At 47.1% G+C, this 24,668-nt stretch overlaps 1 protein-coding gene across 1 annotated transcript in view; it reads left to right on the plus strand.

Annotated features, from left to right (window-relative positions):
• The first annotated feature begins 1,170 nt into the window (after nucleotides 1–1,170).
• LOC126474257 (zinc carboxypeptidase-like) overlaps nucleotides 1,171–24,668 on the plus strand; it is a 52,392-nt gene continuing 28,894 nt past the window's right edge. Inside the window, exons 1-4 of the mRNA XM_050101722.1 lie at nucleotides 1,171–1,323; nucleotides 13,497–13,633; nucleotides 15,284–15,359; nucleotides 24,232–24,376. Of these exons, the coding sequence (XP_049957679.1) occupies nucleotides 1,171–1,323; nucleotides 13,497–13,633; nucleotides 15,284–15,359; nucleotides 24,232–24,376 (511 nt within the window). The remainder of the gene's footprint in view (nucleotides 1,324–13,496; nucleotides 13,634–15,283; nucleotides 15,360–24,231; nucleotides 24,377–24,668) is intronic.

A 24,668-nucleotide genomic window follows, 5' to 3' on the forward strand; every position in this document is an offset into this window, starting at 1 on the left:
CGAACGATCACAAAGATATAATCTTGTGGGGAAAGCAAATCAAAGACTGCTATTTACTACGGGAGTAACAATTAGATGAGTAGGTGTACTAAAGAGACTGCCTACACTTCACCTTGATGATTTAAACACAGTATCACTAATATCTGTACTTATTCTGAACACAGTATCGCTACCATCTCTACTTCTTACTCTGCTGCCGCATTTCTTTTACTGTTTTTGTGAATGAGAGGAAAACTATCCCTCAGTGGGTTGTTTATTACTAGAAGCTCCAGATCTTTTAGGCAATAGTGTCCTATTTATCTCTTTGTCAGAGCAGTCGTTTCGCCTGAAAGCAGTTCTTAAATGATCGAGCTGTGGTTCACAGATCTTGTAGCTCGCTCCACCCCGCATTTCTGCTTGGGAAAGTGAATGGAATTTTTGTGTAAGCATCTATCCACGTGAGTAGGCTATATGTAAACTTTATACCCTAAAGTTGATCACGGTATTCTAATTATATGTACAACCAGAAAATAAATTTAACCTTCTATCTCTTTTTCCATGGTAAACTTTATATAAGAACTAATATAATTCAGAAAATTTGAAAATTCAGAGGGTTCTTTTTATCCATGAGCCCATATAGCGCAAATATCAACGTACCGAAGCTAAGGTTTATTGTTCACCATCTGAAGGGCAGTTTCTTCAAATTTTGCCGTATAAAGATTCGCTACAATAGAGCTGCGTGGTTTCCGCATAGCCACGTCATCAGACGGGACATTGGATGGTGAAATATGCCACGGAACACTTTCAGGTGACCATAAAACAAAAATCATCAAGGACGCAAATAGCGTAAGCCTGCATTGAACTGTTGTAAACTCTCTGTTCTGTTTAAATGCTACTGTGCATGTGAAAGTGGAGATACGTAATCATTACACGACAAAATTTAATCTCAAGCTGTTCTTCATGTGATTTGCCGTACTTGCTGAGTTAAGGAAATAAATTCTAGAATGTGCAGCAAGGCCACAGAAATTAAATACTTCGTGTTTACGTTAAAATGTTTCCGCCAGTAAATTCGTATCTCACAGAACAATGACTAATGCTACCTTTATTACATTTAGGTTAGTTCAATTTGTCACGGCAGCTCGATGCAGCTGATACCAAAAGTTACAAGTGGTCTGAATTTGAAGTTTTAGCATGCTGTGGAGGGCTGCGTTTCTGCTGGCGACTGCCGTGGCGGCGGTGTGCGGTCACGTGATCCGCTTCGACGGTTATAGCGTCTACCGGCTCTTGCCCGCGGACGAGGAGCAGCTGCGCTTGTTGGCCGGGCTTGACCAGCTCCACGAAGACGTGAGTATTCTTTCCGCTCACTACTTCCCATTTTCGTGAAAAATGATATCTATTTTACAGGCATAATGATCCAGTCGCACATGTGGTATATTCCATTTCTCACTGTTTCCTTTGTATCCACCTACACTGAGCGAGTGAAATAATGTAAACAGATTAATCTATGTAATCATACAAGCTGGACTCCTCCCGGAACATAGCGAGACTCAACCCTGCTGGGCGCTCCAACATTATGTGCGTGCCAACTGCCGTGTGAGTGAAAATGCTCCATTCTCGAAGTTGAAACGATCGCCAGAACGCTACGCTCAGCACTGACCAGAAAACTTTCTACCACATTAAGAAGAGCGTGAATGCAGTGATAAGTTCAGCCACTTTTCGACGGACCGAACTAGGAGGTGGACGTGCTCTAGTAGTGCACGCCGGGAGCGTACGAGGGCGAGTCAAATGAAAACCTTAAATATTTTTTAAATATTATTTATTGTCCAGAAGTGGTACAAAGCTGTATCACTTTTCAACATATCTCCACCACCCTCAATGCAAGTTCAAAATGTTCAAATGTGTGTGAAATCTTATGCGACTTAACTGCTAAGATCATCAGTCCCTAAGCTTACACACTACTTAACCTAAATTACCCTAAGGACAAACACACACACCCATGCCCGAGGGAGGACTCGAACCTCCGCCGGGACCAGCCGCACAGTCCATGACTGCAGCACCCTAGACCGCTCGGCTAATCCCGCGCGGCTCTATGCAAGTCCGCCAGCGCTTGCAAACTGCATAAATTCCTTGAGAAAAAAATTCTTTTGGTAGTCCGCGCAACCTCTTCATCAGAACGGAACTTCTTTCCTCCATTGCGTCTTTGAGTTGTCCAAATATACGGAAATCACTTGGGGCAACGTCTGGTGAGTATGGTGGATGAGGAAGACACTCAAAATGCAGGTCTGTGGGTGTTGCAACTGTTGCACGGGCAGTGTGGGGCCTTGCATTATCATGTTGCAAAAGGACACCTGCTGACAGCAATCCACGTCGCTTTGATTTGATTGCAGGCCGCAGATGATTTTTTAGGAGATTTGTGTACGATGCACTGGTGACAGAGGCCCCTCTAGGGACATAATGCTCCAAAAGGACGTCTTTTTCGTCCCAAAAGAGAGTCAGCATAACCATCCCTGCTGATGGTTCTGTTCGAAACTTCTTTGGTTTTGGTGATGAGGAATGGTGTCATTCCTTGCTCGCTCTCTTCGTTTCCAGTTGGTGGAAGTGAACCCAGGTTTCGTCCCCAGTAACGATTCTTGCAAGGAAGCCATCACCTTCTCGTTCAAAGCGCCGAAGAAGTTGTTCACAAGCATCAACATGTCGTTCTCTCTTTTCAGGAGTCAACTGGCGTGGCACCCATCTTGCAGACACTTTGTGAAACTGGAGCACATCAAGCACAGTGTGGTGTGCTGACCCATGACTAATCTGTAAACATGCTGCAATGTCATTCAGTGTCACTCGGCGGTTTTCCTTCACTATGGCTTCAACTGCTGCAATGTTCTGTGGAGTCACAACTCGTTGTGCCTGACCTGGACGAGGAGCATCTTCCACTGAAGTCACACCATTTGCGAACTTCCTACTCCATTTGTAGTCTTACTGCTGTGAAAAACATGAATCACCATACTGAACCTTCATTCGTCGATGAATTTCAATAGGTTTCAGAGCTTCACTACGCAAAATCCGAATAAAAGAACGCTGTTCTTCCCTGGTGCAAGTCGTAAGTGGGGCGGCCATCTTTATACTGATGCTGCGACGGTATGTGTGCATCTGCACTATGCTGCCAGTTACAGGCCATTCTGCACGGTGTTTGTAGCACACTTACCAACTTACAGGATAAGGGGCGCGAAATTTCGATTTGTTATTACAGATTTAAAATTTTCATTTGACTCACCCTCGTATATGGTGGTTCAAGCAAGTTGAGCTAGTAGTCCACAGTACCCGCATCTAGTGCAGAGATGAGTCTTGAGTTTGCAACCATAAATATACGATCAGTTATTTTACTTGCCTGTTATAAGGTCGATAGAATAAACTACTGAATCACAGCAAGCATTTTAATTATATTTGTAGTATCCAGCGTATATATATCAGGGATGTTGAGATTTTCAGGCGAGGTCTACATTTCCTTAGGATTCTTCCAATGAATCACAGTCTGGCATCTGCTTTACCGACGATCAACTTTATATGATCATTCCATTTTAAAGCACTCCTAATGCATACTCCCAGATAATTTATGGAATTAACTGCTACCAGTTGCTGACCTGCTATATTGTAGCTAAATGATAGGGGATCTTTCTTTCTATGTATTCGCAGCACATTACACTTGTCTACATTGAGATTCAATTGCCATTCCCTGCACCATGCGTCAATTCGCTGTAGATCCTCCTGCATTTCAGTCCAATTTTCCATTGTTACAACCTCTCGATACACCACAGCATCATCCGCAAAAAGCGTCACTGAACTTCCGATGTCATCCACAAGGTCATTTATGTATATTGTGAATAGCAACGGTCCTACGACACTCACCTGCGGCACACCTGAAATCACTCTTACCTCGGAAGACTTCTCTCCATTGAGAATGACGTGCTGCGTTCTGTTATCTAGGAACTCTTCAATCCAATCACACAATTGGTCTGATAGTCCATATGCTCTTACTTTGTTCATTAAACGACTGTGGGGAACTGTATCGAACGCCTTGCGGAATTCAAGAAACACGGCATCTACCTGGAAACCCGAGTCTATGGCTATTTGAGTCTCGTGAACGAATAGCGCGAGCTGGGTTTCACACGATCGTCTTTTTCGAAACCCACGCTGATTCCTACAGAGTAGATTTCTAGTCTCCAGAAAAGTCTTTGTACTCGAACATAATACGTGTTCCAAAATTCTACAACTGATCGATATTACAGATATAGGTCTATAGTTCTGCACATCTGTTCGACGTCCCTTCTTGTAAACGGGGATGCCCTGTGCCCTTTTCCAATCCTTTGGAACGCTACGTTCTTCTAGAGACCTACGGTACACCGCTGCAAGAAGGGGGCAAGTTCCTTCACGTACTCTGTGAAAAATCGAACTGGTATCCCATCAGGTCCAGTGGCCTTTCCTCTATCGAGCGATTTTAATTGTTTTTCTATCCCTCTGTCATCTATTTCGATATCTACCATTTTGTCAACTGTGCGACAATCTAGAGAAGGAACTACAGTGCAGTCTTCCTCTGTGAAACAGCTTTGGAAAAAGACCATTTAGTATTTCGGCCTTTAGTCTGTCATCCTCTGTTTCAGTACCACTTTGGTCACAGAGTGTCTGGACATTTCGTTTTGATACACCTACCGCTTTGAAATAAGACTAAAATTTCTTAGGATTTTCTGCCAAGTCAGTACATAGAACTTTACTTTCGAATTCATTGAACGCCTCTCGCATAGCCGTCCTCACACTACATTTCGCTTCGCGTAATTTTTGTTTGTCTGCAAGGCTTTGGCTATGTTTATGTTTGCTGTGAAGTTCCCTTTGCTTCCGCAGCAGTTTTCTAACTCGTTTGTTGTACCACGGTCGCTCTTTTCCATCTCTTACGATCTTACTTGGCACATACTCATCTAACGCATATTGTACGATGGTTTTGAACTTTGTCCACTGATCCTCAACACTATCTGTACTTGAGACAAAACTTTTGTGTTGAGCCATCAGGTACTCTGAAATCTGCTTTTTGTCACTTTTGGTAAACAGAAAAATCTTCCTACCCTTTTTAATATTTCTATTTACGACTGAAATCATCGATGCCGTAACTGCTTTATGATTACATCTTGGGTTGTCGGGTGTTCTGCCGGATAACAGCGTCGTACTTGCACGATATTTCGGTCACGTAGCTCGAGACCTTCATCAGGTGCGACCTGAGACTGCTCCTCGAGTGGACCTGGTCCAGTATTTATGCCTATGGCCTTCCCCCTCCACCAACGGCTGCAGGCGCTTCCTCTGTGGTCCGCGCCCATTCCTTGTGACCTGCTGGAGCGTTGCTGCTCCGTTTTCGTCCGCTGCGGTTCTAGGTGTTCCCTCTACGGTCCGCGCCCACCAAACCCGCTCCTGGGGGTTTCATCTACGGTCTGGGGTACCAGGCGTTCCCTCTGCGGTCCGCGCCCGCTCACCAAGACCTGTTGGAGCGTTGCCGCTCCGTTTTTCGTCTGCTGCGGCTCTGGATGTTCCCTCTGCGGTCCGCGCCCACCAGTCCCACTTCTGGGTGTTCCATCTTCGGTCTGGTGCTCCTGGCAGTCCGTCAGGGGCTCGTTTACCATCTCCATGTCTTTGGTTCTTTATGATTGCTGATTCCCTGTTCTGCGTTAACTGTTTCAAATTGTTCGGGTCTGTTTGTCACCAGAAGGTCTAATATGTTATCGCCACGAGTCGGTTCTCTGTTTAACTGCTCAAGGTAGTTTTCAGATAAAGCACTCAAAAAAATTTCACAGGATTCTTTGTCCCTGCCACACGTTATGAACGTTTGAGTCTCCCAGTCTACATCCGGCAAATTAAAATCTCCACCCAGAACTATAACATGGTGGGGAAATCTACTCGAAATATTTTCCAAATTATCCTTCAGGTGCTCGGCCACAACAGCTGCTGAGCCAGGGAGCCTATAGTGACATCCAATTTCCATGTCTGAGCCTGCTTTAACCGTGACCTTCACCCAAATAATTTCACATTTCGGATCTCCGTCAATTTCCTTCGATACTATTGCACTTCTTATCGCTATAAACACGCCTCCCCCTTCACTGTCCAGTCTGTCTCTGCGGTATACATTCCAATCTGAGTTTAGGATTTCATTACTATTTACGTCTGGTTTTAGCCAACTTTCTGTCCCTAGTACTATATGGGCGTTGTGACCGTTTATTAATGAGAGCAGTTCTGGGACTTTTCTACAGACGCTCCTGCAGTTTACTATTAGCACATTAATATTGTTATTCCCTGTTGCATTTTGCCTACTCCTACCTTGCTGCGTCTCAGGAGGCGTCTTGTCGGGCCTAGGGAGGGAATTCTCTAACCTAAAAAAACCCCATGTGCACTCCACACGTACTCCGCTACCCTTGTAGCCGCTTCCGGCGTGTAGTGCACGCCTGACCTATTCAGGGGGACCCTACATTTCTCCACCCGATAGCGGAATTGTATGCAACCTGGAACGAGTCACGTATTTCCCATTTACCACCTGATACCACAGTGCGCGCGTTCCCGTATCAAGGTGTGGGTGGTGCACTGTACGCCATACCACTGACCACGTAACTGTTGGTTGGCGGCGCTCTACGGCATTATTCGGCCGTCGTCGAGTCAAGATGTGATATATATCACGTGCCGTTGCCGTCTTGGTAGTCGGTAGTTCCATTTGTACATAACTGTGTTCCACAAAAAAGGTTCGCATATGGGCAAGCGATGGTGAGATGTGAGCCACCGCTACCGGAGCCGAACGAGAAGGTGGAGCGAGTTCGTCTATCAAGGTGCCCGTCAGACATGTCTGGTGTCGTGTCCACATCTTTATCATTGTGGTTACATAAATAGCCACTGCTCGGTCGCGTACGTGGACTAGTCCAAGACCTCCACGACTACGAGGAAGGGTGAGGGTTTCGTATCCTACCTTAAAAAGCAGACCTGTGCTCACAAAATATCCTAGTGCCGCCAGGATTCTGCGGGCCAACACCACCGGCATAGGAAGAACTTGTGCCAAGTGGGGGATGCAAGAGGCTAGATAAGTGTTGGCAAAGGTGACCCGTTGTATCATATCCAGTACCCTTAACCTGTGACTTCGGACACTCGCACGAATTGTTTGCAGAAGATGCCTGTAACTCAGTGCCGCCGTGCGTCGAACGTCTGTAGTGAAGATAATTCCTAGGCATTTCATCTTGTTGATCGGCTGTAATGGTGCTACACTTCCTGTCGGGAGTCCTCTCCCGATGTTCATCGCTCCCGACTTTGCCATGTTCAGGCGACTTCCCGTAGCCACACAATACAAATTAATCCAATGCAAGGCCGCTCTTGCCTCGTTGCCTGACCGTGCTAAAAACACTAGGTCATCTGCGTATGTTCGGCATATAAACGTGTTGTGCCTTATCGTCATTCCTTGGAGTCGATTCCGGAGCCCGCAGAGCAGCGGCTCGACAGCGATGGCATACAATATCGTTGACAGCGGGCACCCTTGTCTGACCGATCGTGAGATGGTGATGGGCCCCACCAAGCATCCATTGATGAGAACTTTGGATGCGGCTCAGTGGTGTAGTCTCATGACGACGGTGACAAAACGTTCCGGAAACTTCATTTTCGTCATCACGTCCGTGAGATAAGCATGACTCAGCCTGTCAAATGCGCGATCGAAGTCTATCGATACCAATACACCCCGGAGACGACATGTTGAAGCCAGTGCGATAACATCGCGGTAGTCGCTGAGTGCCGTTTGTATATTGCTAGCTCCTCCTAGCTGGGTTTGGTCGAGTGAAATCACTTGGCGTATCACGCGTTTAAAGCGTGCTGCAAGTATCCTGGCGTAGATCTTGTAGTCGCAATTAAGAAGGGTCAGTGGCCGGTAGGCCTGTATCCCTGTGCCGCCAGATGGTTTGTGGATGGGGATGATCATTCCTTCCACGAAGAAGAGTGGAAGAGGCACGTTGGGAGACATCAATTCGCAGTACATGGCAGTCCATAGAGGAATCATGAGATCTTTAAATGTACGATAGAACTCTAACGGGAACCCGTCGGGCCCCGGCGATTTGTGCGACGCTCCCTTATCAATCGCTTCCATTACGTCGTCAACTGTGGTTTCACCTGTTAACTCCAGGTTGGCCGACTCGTCGAGACACGCGGAGAGCGTTCGTCGGACCTCATGAAAGGCTGCCTGATCGTGTTCAGCTTCTTCATAGAGATGACCGCAGTGTTCCACAAAAGCGTTGGCAATGTCTTTTTGCGATGTCATACGACGACCATCTGGCAGTACGACCGTCTGTGTTAAGGTTCTGCGGCTACGTTGTTTTTCTCTGATAACGTGATACATCGACGGTGATTCTCCACGGACTCGTTCAAAGGCTCTTGCACGGATTGCGACACCCTCCAGACGGCGGCGCGTTATGGAAATTATTTGGGCCTGCGCTCGTTTTATACCGGCACGACGCTCCTGTGAAGGTGCTTGTACAGAAAGTTCGCGGAGCATCGTGAAATAAAATTCCGTCGTGTGTCGCCTCCACATCATCTGCTCTCTTCCGTATGCAATTAACGCTCGGCGCAATGCAGGCTTAACGCATTCCAGCCACCACTGCAACGTCGTCGGATATGTCGGGAGGCGTCGTTCACACACGTGCCAAGTGTCTTCGACTAAGCGTCTGCACTCAGGTTCCCTGAGGTGTGCTGTATTCAGTTTCCAAACACTGCGACTCCTCCACACTTGTTGACGACTCAGGGAGACCCTGCATATATATGCTATGTGATCTGAAAAGGCGACAGGCCACAATTCCGCATCGAGGATCGCAGGTTCGAGACGACGTGTTACGTAAATGCGATCGAGACGACTTGCAGAGTGACTCGTGACGTAGGTGTATCCACGTCTGTCGCCATGTATCTTCTCCCATGTATCAATGAGATTCATATCCTGTATGAGTAGCCGCAGCTCCGGGCATGAAGTATAACGTGGGTGTTGATCTTTTGGTGCGAGCACGCAGTTGAAGTCGCCTCCAAATAAGACATGTTCATACCGACCTAAGAATAGTGTTGCAATCTCCTCTGCGTAAAATCAAGGATCGGTCGCGCCGTCTGCCGTCTGTCGGACCCCGACGGTGCGTAAATATTAACGACCCGTACTCCCAGCACTGTGAGCGCCAGTCCTCGCGCTGACGGCAGGTACACCACGTCCTCGGCTACTATGCCGCTACGTAGAAGTATCGCTGTTCCGCTGCCGCCGTCGGTAGTAGGTGTAATGTACGTATCGTTCTCATAGAGGTCGGGGAAGCTCTCAACACATACTTCCTGCAGCAGAACGACGTCTGACGCATGCAACATGTCTCGTAATAATTGCAATTTGACAGGCCTTCTGATCGTATTAATATTAATAGGGGCTGTTCGATATGCCTGCCGCTGTTCCTCAGTGCGTAAAGCGCACATGAAGGCTTATGTTAATTTGCGTGCTGCTGCTCGGTGACATGCTGTCTGTGCATCAGTCTGCATCTTCTGCGCGGTTAACATCCGGTAGACGCAGCACTCGCCATTGCGGGTACGTCGTCGGAGTGTGGGTCAGTATCGGATTCGTCGGCCCAGTTCCTGTGCTGGAGGTCCAGCTCCCGTCGTGTCTCTCCGGCATGGCTGACCGAAGGCGGTGGCGTTGCTGCGGTAGGTGGAGGGACTCCTTCCGTCGGCTTTCCGTCCGGTGTGTCTGTATCCAACCCCTGTGTAGCATGATTCGCGTCGTACAGCTGTGTGGGAGGTAGAACCTCCCGTTGCGCATCCGGATGCACTGTATCGACGTTACACCCAAGTCCATCTGACGTGGACTGCAGTAAGCAGGTATCCGACGGCGCTAGCCGTCGTTTCTTGTGGCGCTTCGGCGATCGTTGTTTACTCGTGTGCGCCTCGTATCCGAGTGCGGAAGTGACTCCGGGTGCTCGGGGACGAAAGCAGCTGTCGGCACAACAGCAGGATCAATTTCCATACCTCCTACCGATCCTTTCCGCTCGGTTAAGGGCGTCGTCGGCGCCGGATCGGCAGAGGAGTGCGTCGTTTCGTCACTGGAGGCGGTCTCTGCTGCAGTCGGTTGCCGTAAACTGCCAGGATTCTGTAGCTGGTCATTCTTCGGGATGGGATCTGTTCGAAATGCGTCCGCATACGTTAGTGGCAGCGGCGTCAACGTGGACGGGGGTACGGGTTCGACGTTTGGAACTTGCACTATCCTCCGCTGCATACATTCGGAACGGACGTGGCCCTCTTTCCCGCAGCCTCAGCATGTTTTGGGTTGTCCATCGTAGATGACTATAGCTCTGCATCCGCCGATGTACAAGTACGAGGGTACATGTTGTGTAAGTTCTATTCTGATTTGACGCACCCCACTGAGAACGGGGTAAGTCGTGAAGTTGGACCATTTTTCCTCAACGTGGCTAAGCACTCTTCCATATGGGCGTAAGGCGTCAACGACCAAGTCAGACGGAACCTCGAAGGGAAGTTCGAAAATACGTATGTTTCGTAAGCCCAGTCCTGCATGATCAATAGTTACTTCTCCAACATGTCCATCAGAGTGACGAAATTTGAGTCCATGTTTAGTATCTCGGATGATTCTGTCACATACTGCATCGTTAATCAGCTTGACGTAGACACTGCTCACTATGGAGAGGTGGATTCCGATAAGTTCGTTGTAGTCAAGTTTAACTTCGTCTCGTAGGAACCTTTCTATTTCGTAGGCTTTCAGTCTCGCAAATTCATTCGAAAAACTAATCTTGAGAGTCGACTTTCGGTATGCATGTGCCATTCTACATCGAGTCGTCTAAACGCACGAGTACGCCGGAGAGGTAAACAACTGCGCGAGCGCGAGCTTCTGCGGCAGGGACGTAAACAGACGTCCGTGCCGTAGCACCGCCGAAGGCAGACTCACCACTCAGCTACCGGGGGCAGACGATTCTTCCAATGAATCTCAGTCTGGCATTCGCAGCAGATTACACTTGTCTACATTAAGATTCAATTGCCATTCCCTGCATCATGCGTCAATTCGTTGCAGATCCTCCTGCATTTCAGTACAATTTTCCATTGTTACAACCTCTCGATATGCTACAGCATCATCCGCAAAAAGCCTCAGTGAACTTCCGATGTTATCCACAAGGTCATTTATATATACTGTGAATAGCAACGGTCCTACGACACTCCCCTGCAGCACACCTGAAATCACTCTTGCTTCGGAAGACTTGCAACGTATCTTGGTAGCTACTCTTTGGTTCAAAACAACAACTTGCTGTAGTGATACTTACAATGTTAACGTCAGAGTTCTAAACATACAGCTAACAGCCATATACACTGAGGAGACAAAACATCATGACCACTGGTCTCCGCGACGTTGGATGGCGCCTGCTGCCGTTGCGGGCACATGATGCGGTACGAAAAATACCGTATGTAACCGTAGCAGACACGGACGGTGTATCATCCAAACGAAGATACGGGCTGCAAATGGAGAAATTCATTGAGGATAAGCGGCTTTGACAAAGGGCAGATTATTATTACGCAGAGCCTGTGAACGAGTATCTCGAAAACGGCAAAGCTGATCGAATGTTCACGTGCTACTGTCGTGAGCATCTATGGAAAGACGTAGAACGACTGTGGAACTACCACTAGGCGCTAAATGGTTGGACGTCCACGACTCCTCACAGAACGCGGGGTTTGCAGGCTTGTCTGCTCAGTAATGTAAGACAGATGGTGACCGTGGCATCTTTGGCGAGAGAGCACAATTCTGGTCCACACACGAGTGCTTCGGAGCACACGTTTCATCGTGTATTGCTGAACATGGAGCTCCGCAGCAGACCACCCCTACGAGTGCACATGTTGACCCAACGACATCGTCAGTTACGATTGCAGTGGGCACGGGACCATCTGGATTCGACCGTCGATCAATGGAAACGTAACATATATGGTGGTCTTCGGGTGAATCACATTTTGTTACGCTAAATCGCTGGTCGTCTCCACAAACGCCGTAATCGAGGTGAACGGTGGCTCGAAAGGTGCAGCATGTCACGGATACAGCTTGGTAGTATTAAGCCATGGAAGACATTCTCCCATGCTTGCATGCGACTTTTGGTAGTAATCGAAGACACGCTGACAGCTGCCAACCACCTACATCCCTCACGTATGATGTATTCACCGACGGCGATGTCATCCTTCAGAAGTACGAGGGCCATTGGGAAAGTGAGGAACGATAGGTAGCGAAATGGAAACCACAGTGAAAATCAAAACTGTTTTATTTGCAACAGTTAGCTACAACTCCCAGCTACTTATCTCCATAGTCGCCAATCCGATTTAGACTTTTGTCGTAGCTTTGTACGAACTTTCCAATACCCTCGTTATAGAAGGCAGCCGCCAGTGCTTTTCGCCAATTCTCTACGCTGGCCTACAGCTCATTGTCTGTGCCAAAATGTCTTCATAGCCAGCGGATCATGTGAGCCGAGATGAAACTAAGACGAAGACAAGTACGGGCTGAATTGTGGGTGATCAAACATTTCCGACTGCCCCTGCAGAATGCGGCTGAGAATAGTCTTGAAGAAGAAAACGCATGACAGTCATGTAATGTTGGCTGCATAGCTTCAGGCAAAATTTCTCACCAGGCCCTCCTACTTGACGGGAGACACTATTTTTCTATATATCTTTATGTGCTCCCTGTTCGGCCAGAACTAAACACAACGATGGGCATACTAGAGACACTGCCCAACATACGTGTGCAAAACTTCATCGGATTTTCACTATGGTTTCCATTTCGCGACCGATCGTTCCTTACTTTCCGAATAACCCTCGCATGACTGCCCGTGTCTTGGAGGCAGAACCATGCTTCAGCGGTTTGAGGAGCATTATAGTGAACTCACATTGATGTCTCGGCAGCCAAATTCGCTTGATGTGTATCCTATGGGACCCATCTGCGTCGCTATCGAGGGCCAGCACTACATACGCAGATCAGCGCGCGTTATTTACGGGAATTACATGTCCTATGCGTAGACGTCTAATGCCACATTCCTCCACAAACATACGAACAATCTGTGCAATCCCTGATAAGCAGAATCAGCGATGTATTTCGTTCCAACGACGTACAGACAAGCTATTAAGTAGGTGAACATAATGCTTTGACTCGTCAGTGGAGGTGTTACAACTAATAATAGAGGACTGATGACCATAGATGTTAAGTCCCATAGTGCTCAGAGCCAACTAATAATAGACTTGTACAAACGAACACACTTCGTAATTTGCATACTGAAGTTGGACTTTTAAAAAGTCACAAAAAATAATTTTGATTTTGCACTTCATATATATTTGATTTTCTTTCCTGAGTAATAGAAGTCTGGGCTCAAGAAGTAGCAGAGATGCGCCCAGTAATCAATGACTTAAAAATTATTTTAGTGACATTTGTAGATTAATTCAGCATTATTTGTAAATCTAACACTATATTGCAGATACAGTTCTGGAAGGAAGCCAAAGCCGTGAACAAACCGGTGGATGTCATGGTATCACCGCGGATAGAGGGTGCTTTCCTGGAGATGATCCAAATTTATGGCATGGAGGCGGCTGTCTACGTGGACAACGTGCAAAAGTATGTGGATACTACTGATTGATACCATATTTATTTTCTACGATACCGCGTAGTGAAATATAGAACACTGTTAACAGGACTACATATTTCGAATATTTTGGCGTATGTAATTGAAATATGTACATACATAAACACGTTATTAAACTAAATATTGTTCTCCGTTACGTGGACTCCTTTGAAAAATAGTCGGCATGTAGCCATGTTTAAACAAAAATTTAGGTGATATTACTTAAACCAAGTCGTTCCACGACACTACTATATATGGACCAAAGTTAACCCTTGAGAAGTGTAACTAACGAACTGACTGATTATTTAGATATACACAGTTCTGCTCCAAGGGCTTGTAGCAGCTGGTATACAGAAGGCTCCCAAGGCCTCTCCCAGTGTTCCATCTAGGATTTTGCAAATACACTATCTGATAAAAAGTATTTTGACACTGCTATGCAAAGCGGAATTGACCACTAGATGCCACGTGAGGCAGACCTGCCAGTATAAAATGAAGCGGGGAATACTGTACTGTCAGTAAGAGAAGTATTAACAGTAGAATGCGTGGTCAATCAGGAGAGTTCAGTGACTTTGTACGTGGCCTACCCGTTGGATGTCACGTGAGTAACATATCCAACAGGGACATTTCAACCCTTCCAAAGTTGTTCGACTGTTGGTGGTGTGATTGTGAAGTGGAAACGAGAAGAATTTGCATTTGGCAAATGCCTGGAGAATGTTATCTGAAATCATGCATAGTGCCAACAGTGAAGTGCGAAGGAGGTGGTGTTTACGGTGTGGGAGTGTTTCTCTTGGTTAAGGTGTGGTCCTTACTGCACTTACAAAAAAGCTAAATCTGGAAGGATATGAACACATTTTGCAGCATTGTGTACAGTGTACAGTGGAGCAACTGTTCGTAGACGATGATTGTTTGTATAGGCATGACAATGCAATCTGCTATAAAGCAGTGGTTTGTGGACAGAAACATTCATGAAATGAACTGCCTTGCCCAGAGTGCTGACCTGAACCCAGAACTCCTTTAGAATGAGTCAGAATGTCGACTCCACTTGAAACTCCTGCGTCCAAACTCAATATCTTCTCTGGAACCGAGAAGGGGGGCAGTGGTTAGCGCACTGGACTCGCATTTGGGAGGACGACCGTTCAATTCGGCGTCCGGCCATCCTGATTTAGGTTTTCCGTGATTTCCCTAGACCACTTCAGGCAAATGACGGGATGGTTCCTTTGAAATCGCACGGCCGATTTCCTTCCCCATCCTTCCCAAATCCGAGCTTGTGGTTTGTCTCTAATGGCCTCGTTGTCGACGGGACGTTAAACACTAATCTCCTCCTCTTGTCTGGATTAGGCTCTTGAGGAAGATTGGTCTGCCGATCCTGCAGATACATTCAGAAACCTCTATGAAAGATTCCCCAGCAGAGCTGTAGGTGAAGGTTTGACACACCCCATGTTAGCTTTCGAATAATAGATTCAATAAGCACGTTGTTGCTATATAACTAAGAAGGTAATTCATCTATTCATACTGTTTTGATTTGACCTCCGAAGCAAACACTGAAACACAAGACTAGCCCTACTTTCTACATCTTGTCTAACTTTGTGTTATATCTTGAATATATCTGCTGGGCACATCTAATCACGTATCTCTTCTTCCAGACTTATAGACAACGAGAGAGGATTCAGGAGACAAGGAGAATCCTTTGGATGGGACGACTACTACAACCTCACGGAGGTACGTTCTTTACATCGCGTATATACTATGTATTGTTGTCAAGAAGGATACAGCAGACGTGAGGCACTAGTGACTCTGACGTTACGATGGTAGATACCACTTGCTCTTTAGAACGGCAGAGTGGCTTTATTCAGCAAACACACACAGAGCGTACTGAACATGTCATCCCCCCCTCATAACGGATTTCTGTATTAAATGTTTTCAACACCGTTAACACTCTCTGACAATGGTAACTGTTGTAGCGAGGAGTCGCTTTCTTGCTACGAACACTCTACTTATACTTTTCGTAACACGGTATTTTTTGATAGGGTCACCCATCCTAGTATTAGCCGAGCCCAACGTTGCTTAACTTCAGTGATAAGCCGGGAACCGGAGTTATCAACACGACAAAGCCGTTGGCTCCAAAGTGATAATAATCGATGCCAATCCTCAGGGCAAGAAATTGATACATACAACTAACTGTTAAAGAAAACAGTGCAACGAAAACCAGCCCAAGTTGCAGATTTCACTTTTTTTTATTCACTCGATGACTAGTTTCGGACCGGGAGCCATTTTCGAAAATGCAAAAATCATGTAAAAAATGTGAGAATGTACAGTTACAGCGCATACCAACCTGTATTGGCTTCTTTTTTGTTGTAATGACTAACAGAAATTGCTGACCCACAGCAATTCCAGCATCATGGAGATTCGTGTTAAAGAAATGTTCATAGCCAAGATCGCGTTCAAAACTATCTTTTGTTGACGGGTTTCGAAGGTAGAAACTGTGATCTTCAGATCTTCAAAAACTTGCTCTATGCACTACGTATTTCGAATGAGATGGTTCTAAGATGTGCTTCATTCGTCAAGTAAATATAAATATTGGTATAAATGTGCCCTTTCACTATATACTGCGGAGTTTAACAACTGACTAGCATCAAACGAGTGCTCTGTATTTGGACATGACAAATTGTAGAAGTTGCATTTACTTGTGACAAACCTGTTTAAATTTTATTTGTGATAGACCTGTGCGGCATGTAAGATACACATTTTAGTATGGCATAAGTAATGAACGCACAATGGAACATGACGTACAACCAAAAAAGTTTTTGTAGATCTGAAGATGAGAGCTGCACCTGTCGAAACCGTTCAATAGAAAATAGTTTTGAGCGAGACCTTAACTGTAAGAATTTCTGTGAAGTAGACACAGATCGTTCCTTCTCATTTCTCGCGATGAGAAACTTCACACAGCTGTCGTTTAATTATGACTCAGTATCAGCAACGCTACTACTCCTGTCCATTTATTTGCACAAAAACTTACTTAAATCTCGGGAACGTGAGCCACGGTACTGTGGCGACAAAACCTTAGAACCAACTAGACTAAAGAAAATGGAGCGCTTAAGACAGGAATTGTAATTCAGAAACTTCACGAATTAAAGAGTCGAAAGATTTGGATTTCAGTTTTATGTGTGATGCGATGGTAACTGATTGATAATACGAGGAGCGTTCAATAAGTAACGCAACACATTTCTTACTCGGCCAATACTGAATTTGTTGTATGACTTCGTGAAATATTCTCGCTTCAGCCCCTGTAATTTCATAACATCCGAAAGGTGGCGACGCTCTACGTAGGATTCAAAATGGCGTCTGTAATGGAGGAGCGTTCCAAGCAGACAGGTGTCATTGTGTTCCTTTTGTACAAAACCAGAGCATCGCAGGTATTCATAGGCACTTGCAGAAAGTTCACAGAGACCTGACGGTGAACAAAAGAACTGTGAATTGTTGGGCGAGGCGTCTATCATCGCCCGGGGGGTAGCCGTGCGGTCTCGGGCGCCTTGTCACGGTTAGCGTGGCTGCTCCCGTCGGAGGTTCGAGAACACCCTCGGGCATGGGTGTGTGTGTTGTCCTTAACGTAAGTTAGTTTAGGTTAGATTAAGTAGTGTGTGAGCCTAGGGACCAATGACCTCAGCTGTTTGGTCACATACACTCCTGGAAATTGAAATAAGAACACCGTGAAATCATTGTCCCAGGAAGGGGAAACTTTATTGACACATTCCTGGGGTCAGATACATCACATGATCACACTGACAGAACCACAGGCACATAGACACAGGCAACAGAGCATGCACAATGTCGGCACTAGTACAGTGTATATCCACCTTTCGCAGCAATGCAGGCTGCTATTCTCCCACGGAGACGTTCGTAGAGATGCTGGATGTAGTCCTGTGGAACGGCTTGCCATGCCATTTCCACCTGGCGCCTCAGTTGGACCAGCGTTCGTGCTGGACGTGCAGACCGCGTGAGACGACGCTTCATCCAGTCCCAAACATGCTCAATGGGGGACAGATCCGGAGATCTTGCTGGCCAGGGTAGTTGACTTACACCTTCTAGAGCACGTTGGGTGGCACGGGATACATGCGGACGTGCATTGTCCTGTTGGAACAGCAAGTTCCCTTGCCGGTCTAGGAATGGTAGAACGATGGGTTCGATGACGGTTTGGATGTACCGTGCACTATTCAGTGTCCCCTCGACGATCACCAGTGGTGTACGGCCAGTGTAGGAGAATGCTCCCCACACCATGATACCGGGTGTTGGCCCTGTGTGCCTCGGTCGTATGCAGTCCTGATTGTGGCGCTCACCTGCACGGCGCCAAACACGCATACGACCATCATTGGCACCAAGGCAGAAGCGACTCTCATCGCTGAAGACGACACGTCTCCATTCGTCCCTCCATTCACGCCTGTCGCGACACCACTGGAGGCGGGCTGCACGATGTTGGGGCGTGAGCGGAAGACGGCCTAACGGTGTGCGGGACCGTAGCCCAGCTTCATGGAGACGGTTGCGAATGGTCCTCGCCGATACCCCAGGAGCAACAGTGTCCCTAATTTGCTGGGAAGTGGCGGTGCGGTCCCCTACGGCACTGCGCAGGATCCTACGGTCTTGGCGTGCATCTGTGCGTCGCTGCGGTCCGGTCCCAGGTCGACGGGCACGTGCACCTTCCGCCGACCACTGGCGACAACATCGATGTACTGTGGAGACCTCACGCCCCACGTGTTGAGCAATTCGGCGGTACGTCCACCCGGCCTCCCGCATGCCCACTATACGCCCTCGCTCAATGTCCGTCAACTGCACATACGGTTCACGTCCACGCTGTCGCGGCATGCTACCAGTGTTAAAGACTGCGATGGAGCTCCGTATGCCACGGCAAACTGGCTGACACTGACGGCGGCGGTGCACAAATGCTGCGCAGCTAGCGCCATTCGACGGCCAACACCGCGGTTCCTGGTGTGTCCGCTGTGCCGTGCGTGTGATCATTGCTTGTACAGCCCTCTCGCAGTGTCCGGAGCAAGTATGGTGGGTCTGACACACCGGTGTCAATGTGTTCTTTTTTCCATTTCCAGGAGTGTAGTTCTTACCACAAATTTTCAATTTCCGTCTGTCATCATCGTAAGAAGGCCGGACAAATCCGTCCGATCTGCCGCGTGCCGGCCGACATCCCACACCCTCAGGAAACAGATGAAACGATTTCAGACTGTTCGTCACCACAAAAATGCAAACGCACGTGTGCTTCTCTTTGACAACGCAAGGCACTACACAAGTCTGCGCATCAGAGAGGAGCTCACGAATCTTCACTGGACTCTTCTTGCTCATCCACGCTGCAGCCCGGATCTCGCACCTTCGACTACCCTTTGTTTGGCCCAATGAAGGATACACTCCGCGGAAAGCGGTACGTGAATGATGGGGAGGTTTTTGATGCAGCAAGACGTTGGCTCCGATATCGACCAGTAGGGTGGAATTATGTGGGCTTACCCAGTGAGGTGGCGCGAGGCCGTCGCATTCGATGGAGGTTATTTTGAAAAATAAGGTTTTGTAGCCAAAAGAGTGCACAATAATATTGTGTATTGGAATCCTGGACAAAACTAACCTGATTTCAAAAAAAAAGAAGCAATTCCTTCTCTAGGCCATATGCCGTGTTTTCACGGGCCGGCCGCTGTGGCCGAGCGTTTCTAGGCGCTTCAGTCCGGAACCGCGCTGCTGCTGCGGTCGCAGGTTCGAATCCTGCCGCGGGCATGGATGTGTGTGGTGTCCTTAGGTTAGTTAGGTTTAAATAGTTCTAAGTCTAGGGGACTGATGACCTCAGATGTTGGTGATGTTAATGGTTGAGGGTGGATGGAAGCCCTTTCTGTCGCCACCTATTCTCCCTGGGACGGAAGCTGCGTACGATATCATTCTGCGTCTATTGTTATTCCACATGAAAGCGTGAGAAAATTTTGGAAATTTTTACGATTCGTGTAACTGAGACAGGACTTGAGTACTAGCCCGATATTCACCTAATCGGAAGTGGGATACCACCTAAAAACTACAGGCAGGTTGGCCGGGACACCAGCCCTCGTTGTTAATCTGCCTGGAGGATTCGACGCGGGGACGGCAAATTTACCCGAGTCCTGCAAAGAAGCCGCGCGGGGTAGCCTGCAGTCCGAGGCGTGTTGTCACGGTTCGCGCGGCTCCCCCCGTCGGAGGTTCGAGTCCTCCCTCGGGCTTGGGTATGTTTGTTGTCCTTAACGTAAGTTAAAGTTAGATTAAGTAGTGGGTAAGCGTAGGGGCCGATGACCTCAGCAGTTTGGTCCCATAGTCCTTACCACAAATTTCCAAATTTTTTCCTGCAATGAACGTGCTAACGTGCGCGGCTATCTGGATGGGTCAGATGATAAATCTACTGCCTGACAGAAAACGTTAAGCATGCAGAATAGAAGGAGGAAATGAAATGAAATATTACGGGTTGAGAGATCATTTGATGTTATTTCATGATTACAAAATCGAGAAAAATTTACAAAGAACTTGGCAGTATGAGCCACTTGTCAGTGTGACATTGCAGCTTCTCTGGCCTGGATGCATGTCCTTATTCGGTAAGGAAGGATGTCATAAAGCAGTTGTGTCCTTTCGTGAGACAAACTAACCCTCAGTTGTTACAACTGGTCTTTCATTTCCTGGACACTGACACTGAGACAAAGTTGATGTCCAAACTGGTCTTAACACATGTGCTATCAGGGACAGATCTGGGGGTGGTTGTGACCGCAACATCAAGCAGACAGTTCATAGAGACATGTGCGATGTGTGGATGAGCATTGTCCTGTTGAAAAATGGCACACTGGTATTGTTGCATGAGAGGTGACATGTAAGGTTCAAATGGCTCTGAGCAGTATGGGACTTAACATGTTAGGTCATCAGTCCCCAGAACTTAGAACTACTTAAACCTAACTAACCTAAGGACATCACACACATCCATGCCCGAGGCAGGATTCTAACTTGCGACCGCGCGGTTCCAGACTGAAGCGCCTAGAACCACTAGGACACCAAGGCCGGCGACATGTAAGGACGCGGGGTGTCAGTGACGTGTCCCTAAATCACTACCACCGTTACCTGAAGTCATTCTCGATGGCTCCCAGCACTACGACGCCAAGAGTAAATCTACTGCGCCTCTCCAGATTGGAAGAGTGGGAGCTCTTCCCAAGTCGTCAACATACTTGCTGAAGATGTTCGTCCGGGTTAGCGCAGAACCGCAACTAAGGGACGTTTGTACCTGGCAAAGTAAGGTCACTTGGTGGTCCTTCCAGTGGTCCTTCTGCAAAAGACAGGTTGATCATAAAAAATAATGCTACTTGTCTGAGTCGATTGTCATCATTGTGAGCTGAGGCTTTAAAAAGCACTCAGAGCGGGCAGTAACCTTCAGTTAAGCACGTTTTGGACCTCCTCGATGGCCGGCCCGAGTAGCCGTGCGGTTCTAGGCGCTACAGTCTGGAACCGAGCGACCGCTACGGTCGCAGGTTCGAATCCTGCCTCGTGCATGGATGTGTGTGATGGTCTTAGGTTAGTTAGGTTTAATTACTTCTAAGTTCTAGGCGACTGATGACCTCAGAAGTTAAGTCGCATAGCGCTCAGAGTCATTTGAACCATTTTTTGAACCTCCTCGATGACGTCAAGCTGTTTTTCATCGCTAAGGACAGTCAGCCTGTGGGTCACATGCAGGCGCCATGTTGTAGTAGGTTCCTGAGTGCTGAAGCGTCATAAGTTTGGTCATGGCTTCCAGTTTTCAACGTGCTCGTTGCTGGTACGGCGCAGCAACTTGATTAATAAACATTACGATGATAGCTCCAAAATGTGAGCGCAACCGAGTGTCGGACCCATCTACGCTGCCATTCAGGTAAAGTCTTCCACCGCCACAATATCGTTTGACAGAATCTCTCTGGCTTACCTATGTTTCTCATCAGTATTTTAGCACTGATCGTGTGTGATTTTCTCCTTTTTACTGACGTGTGGCTGCCAATTCAATAAGCCGTACAAGTTGAACAGTTTAAGCATATTTTACCACTCATTTTAATGCTCTCATTTGATTTGATGAAATTGTTTTCCTTTACCTGTATGTGAAGGTTATATTCGAGAAATGTTCCTTTCAGCCTGTCTGCGAATATTATTTCTGTAGCTCTGTAATCTTCCTACCTGTCCATAATTTCTATTGGTAGTTTGAACACAATAACAATTATTAAGCTAGAGGTCGAGGTAACTACAAGAGGGAGCTGATGTCGCGGTCACTGTCACGACAGAAAGCTGTGCAACGAATGCCCACTTTAGCAACAGCTTACGGCACTGGGGGAGGATACTACAGTATTACTTATACTCTTGGACATTGTTCCACACGTGAACAGTTCACATATACTCGTGTACACAAGCAGTTCAAAGCTGTTAGTCCCACTGTGATTGTCTACGTTCTATAGCACTACTTCAGATCATTTCTACAGGTTGCATCAAGATCTTTGTTGGAAATAAATTTTGGATTATGGTTAAAGTGCTCGTTTTAATGCCTACTTTAGTGAAATAGATGACACTGTTAAATTTTTCTTTCCATGTTTTGAAGTGCATGAATCTTGCAATTTTCAGTTTCAGTGATATACATGCAGCAAGAGAACCGACATGAACGAACTGTTTATAAAACTGGGTGGGATCTATCTGTCGAATGGCTGTCAGTTTCATGCGAAAATATCACTGGCAACTCACAGGAAATATCCCTATGTTCGAGCCCCGGTCCGGTACACACTTTCACTCTACACTCATGCTCATAAATTAAGGATAAAGCTAATACATGGTGAAACAACGCTCTGATGGGCGGTTTGCGAGTTTAAATCACCTCGGGGTGTGACCAAGCGGTGCATTTGACCTGCGGTCGTCGCACGGTGGCGCTGGCAGCAGTCCACATACGCAGAAGTATGTTGGTGCATGTCAGAGTACGGTGCAGCGAGTAAGTGTGCACACGTTTTCAGACGTGCTAATGGTGACTGTGTGTTGAAAATGGCTCAAAGAACACATATTGATGACGTTATGGGGGGTAGAATACTAGGGCGACTGGAGGCTGGTCAAATACAGCAGGTCGTAGCAAGGGCCCTCCGTGTGCCACAAAGTGTGATCTCAAGATAATGGTAACGACTCCAGCAGACAGGAAACGTGTCCAGGCGCTACAGTACAGGACGTCCACCGTGTACAACACCACAAGAAGACTGATATCTTACCATCAGTGCCCGCAGACGGCCACGGAGTACTGCAGCTAGCCTTGCTCGGGACCTTACCGCAGCCACTAGAACAGTTGTCTCCGGACACACAGTCTACAGACGATTCAACAGACATGATTTATTCACCCGGAGACCTGCAAGGTCAAGAACACAGTACATGGTCATTGGAACAGTGGTCCCAGGTTATGTTCACGGACGAGTCCAGGTATAGTCTGACCTGCAAGGTCAAGAACTCAGTACATGGTCATTGGAACAGTGGTCCCAGGTTATGTTCACAGACGAATCCAGGTGTAGTCCGAACAGTGATTCTTGCCGGGCTTTCATCTGGCGTGAACCAGGAACCAGATACCAACCCCTCAATGTCCTTGAAAGGGACCCGTATGGAGGTCGTGGTTTGATGGTGTGGGATTATAATAGGTGCACGTACACCCCTACATGTCTTTGACAGAGGAACTGTAACAGGTCAGGTGTATCGGGACGTCATTTTGCACCAATATGTCCGCCTCAGGGGTGAAGTGGGTCCCACCTTCCTCCTGATGGATGATAACGCACGGCTCCACCGAGCTGCCATCGTGAAGGAGTACCTTGAAACAGAGGATATCAAGCGAATGAAGTAGCCTGCCTGTTCTCCAGACCTAAACCCCATCGAGCACGTCTGGGATGCTCTCGGTCGACGTATCGCTGCACATATTCAAACCCCTAGGACACTTCAGGAGCTCCGACAGGCTCTGGTGCAAGAATGGGAGGCTATACCCCAGCAGCTGCTCGACCACCTGATCCAGGGTATGCCAACCAGTTGTGCGGGCTGTGTACGTGTGCATGGTGACCATATCCCATATTGATGTCGTGTTACATGCGCAAGAAACAGTAATGTTTTGTAGCACATGTACTTCGGCACATGTATGTGTGGCACCACATTCTGCAATTATCCTTAATTTATGATCGAGAGTGTACCAGGAAGTTTCTCAAGAAATACGTCAGTACTTCTGCGACAAACTACCCATAGCTATAGTTATCATCAAAAGATTCGCCCGTATGTTCCCAAGCATTGATGTGACTTCATGCATTCCCCACTGAATGCTCTCCATTTATCATCGTCACCTTATTGGCTCATCAAGGAAACGAAGCTGTTCAAAGAGCTTATCTGAGAAATGCAAACCAAAACACGCACAAAGACAACCAACACGTATTGAAGAGCAGAGGCGTTAAAGTACGTACCAAGTACTATATTTTCTATGAGTTTCATCCAAATCCTCACACTACTGCCAGAGTCATTCCTTTGCAACAGCTGTAGGTGAGCCTATCCCAGTTCTGACCAAAAGCTTGATTTACAGATTCATGCCTGGCTGAACTCTCTGTCGGAGACATACCCGGACATTGTGACACTGGTTGTGGGCGGATCCAGTTACGAAGGTCGAGAGATCCTGGGTGTGAACATCACCTTCGCACCGGGCAATCCCATCGTAGTCATTGAGGGAGGTGAGTAAAAAACAAGTTTTCTATAAGTAGCCAAACCTAAAAATCTCGATGCGGTTGTTAGTCCCTTTAAAGTATTGTCAAAAATCACAACAGATGCAGAATCATTATCACAGTGGATAACATATCTTTCAAGAATTTATGAGCCCTTCTAACAATGAAAGTTAATAGCAGTCTTCAGCACCGTAGCCCTGCGTTCATTCACAGATTTTATATTCACAATTTGACGCATAAAATTCTCACACCAAACGTTCAGTTTCCTTTTTTCTTGTTTAACCAGGAGACATTTAAACAA

This window comes from Schistocerca serialis, chromosome 4 (assembly GCF_023864345.2).
Source record: "Schistocerca serialis cubense isolate TAMUIC-IGC-003099 chromosome 4, iqSchSeri2.2, whole genome shotgun sequence".
NCBI lineage: Eukaryota > Metazoa > Arthropoda > Insecta > Orthoptera > Acrididae > Schistocerca > Schistocerca serialis.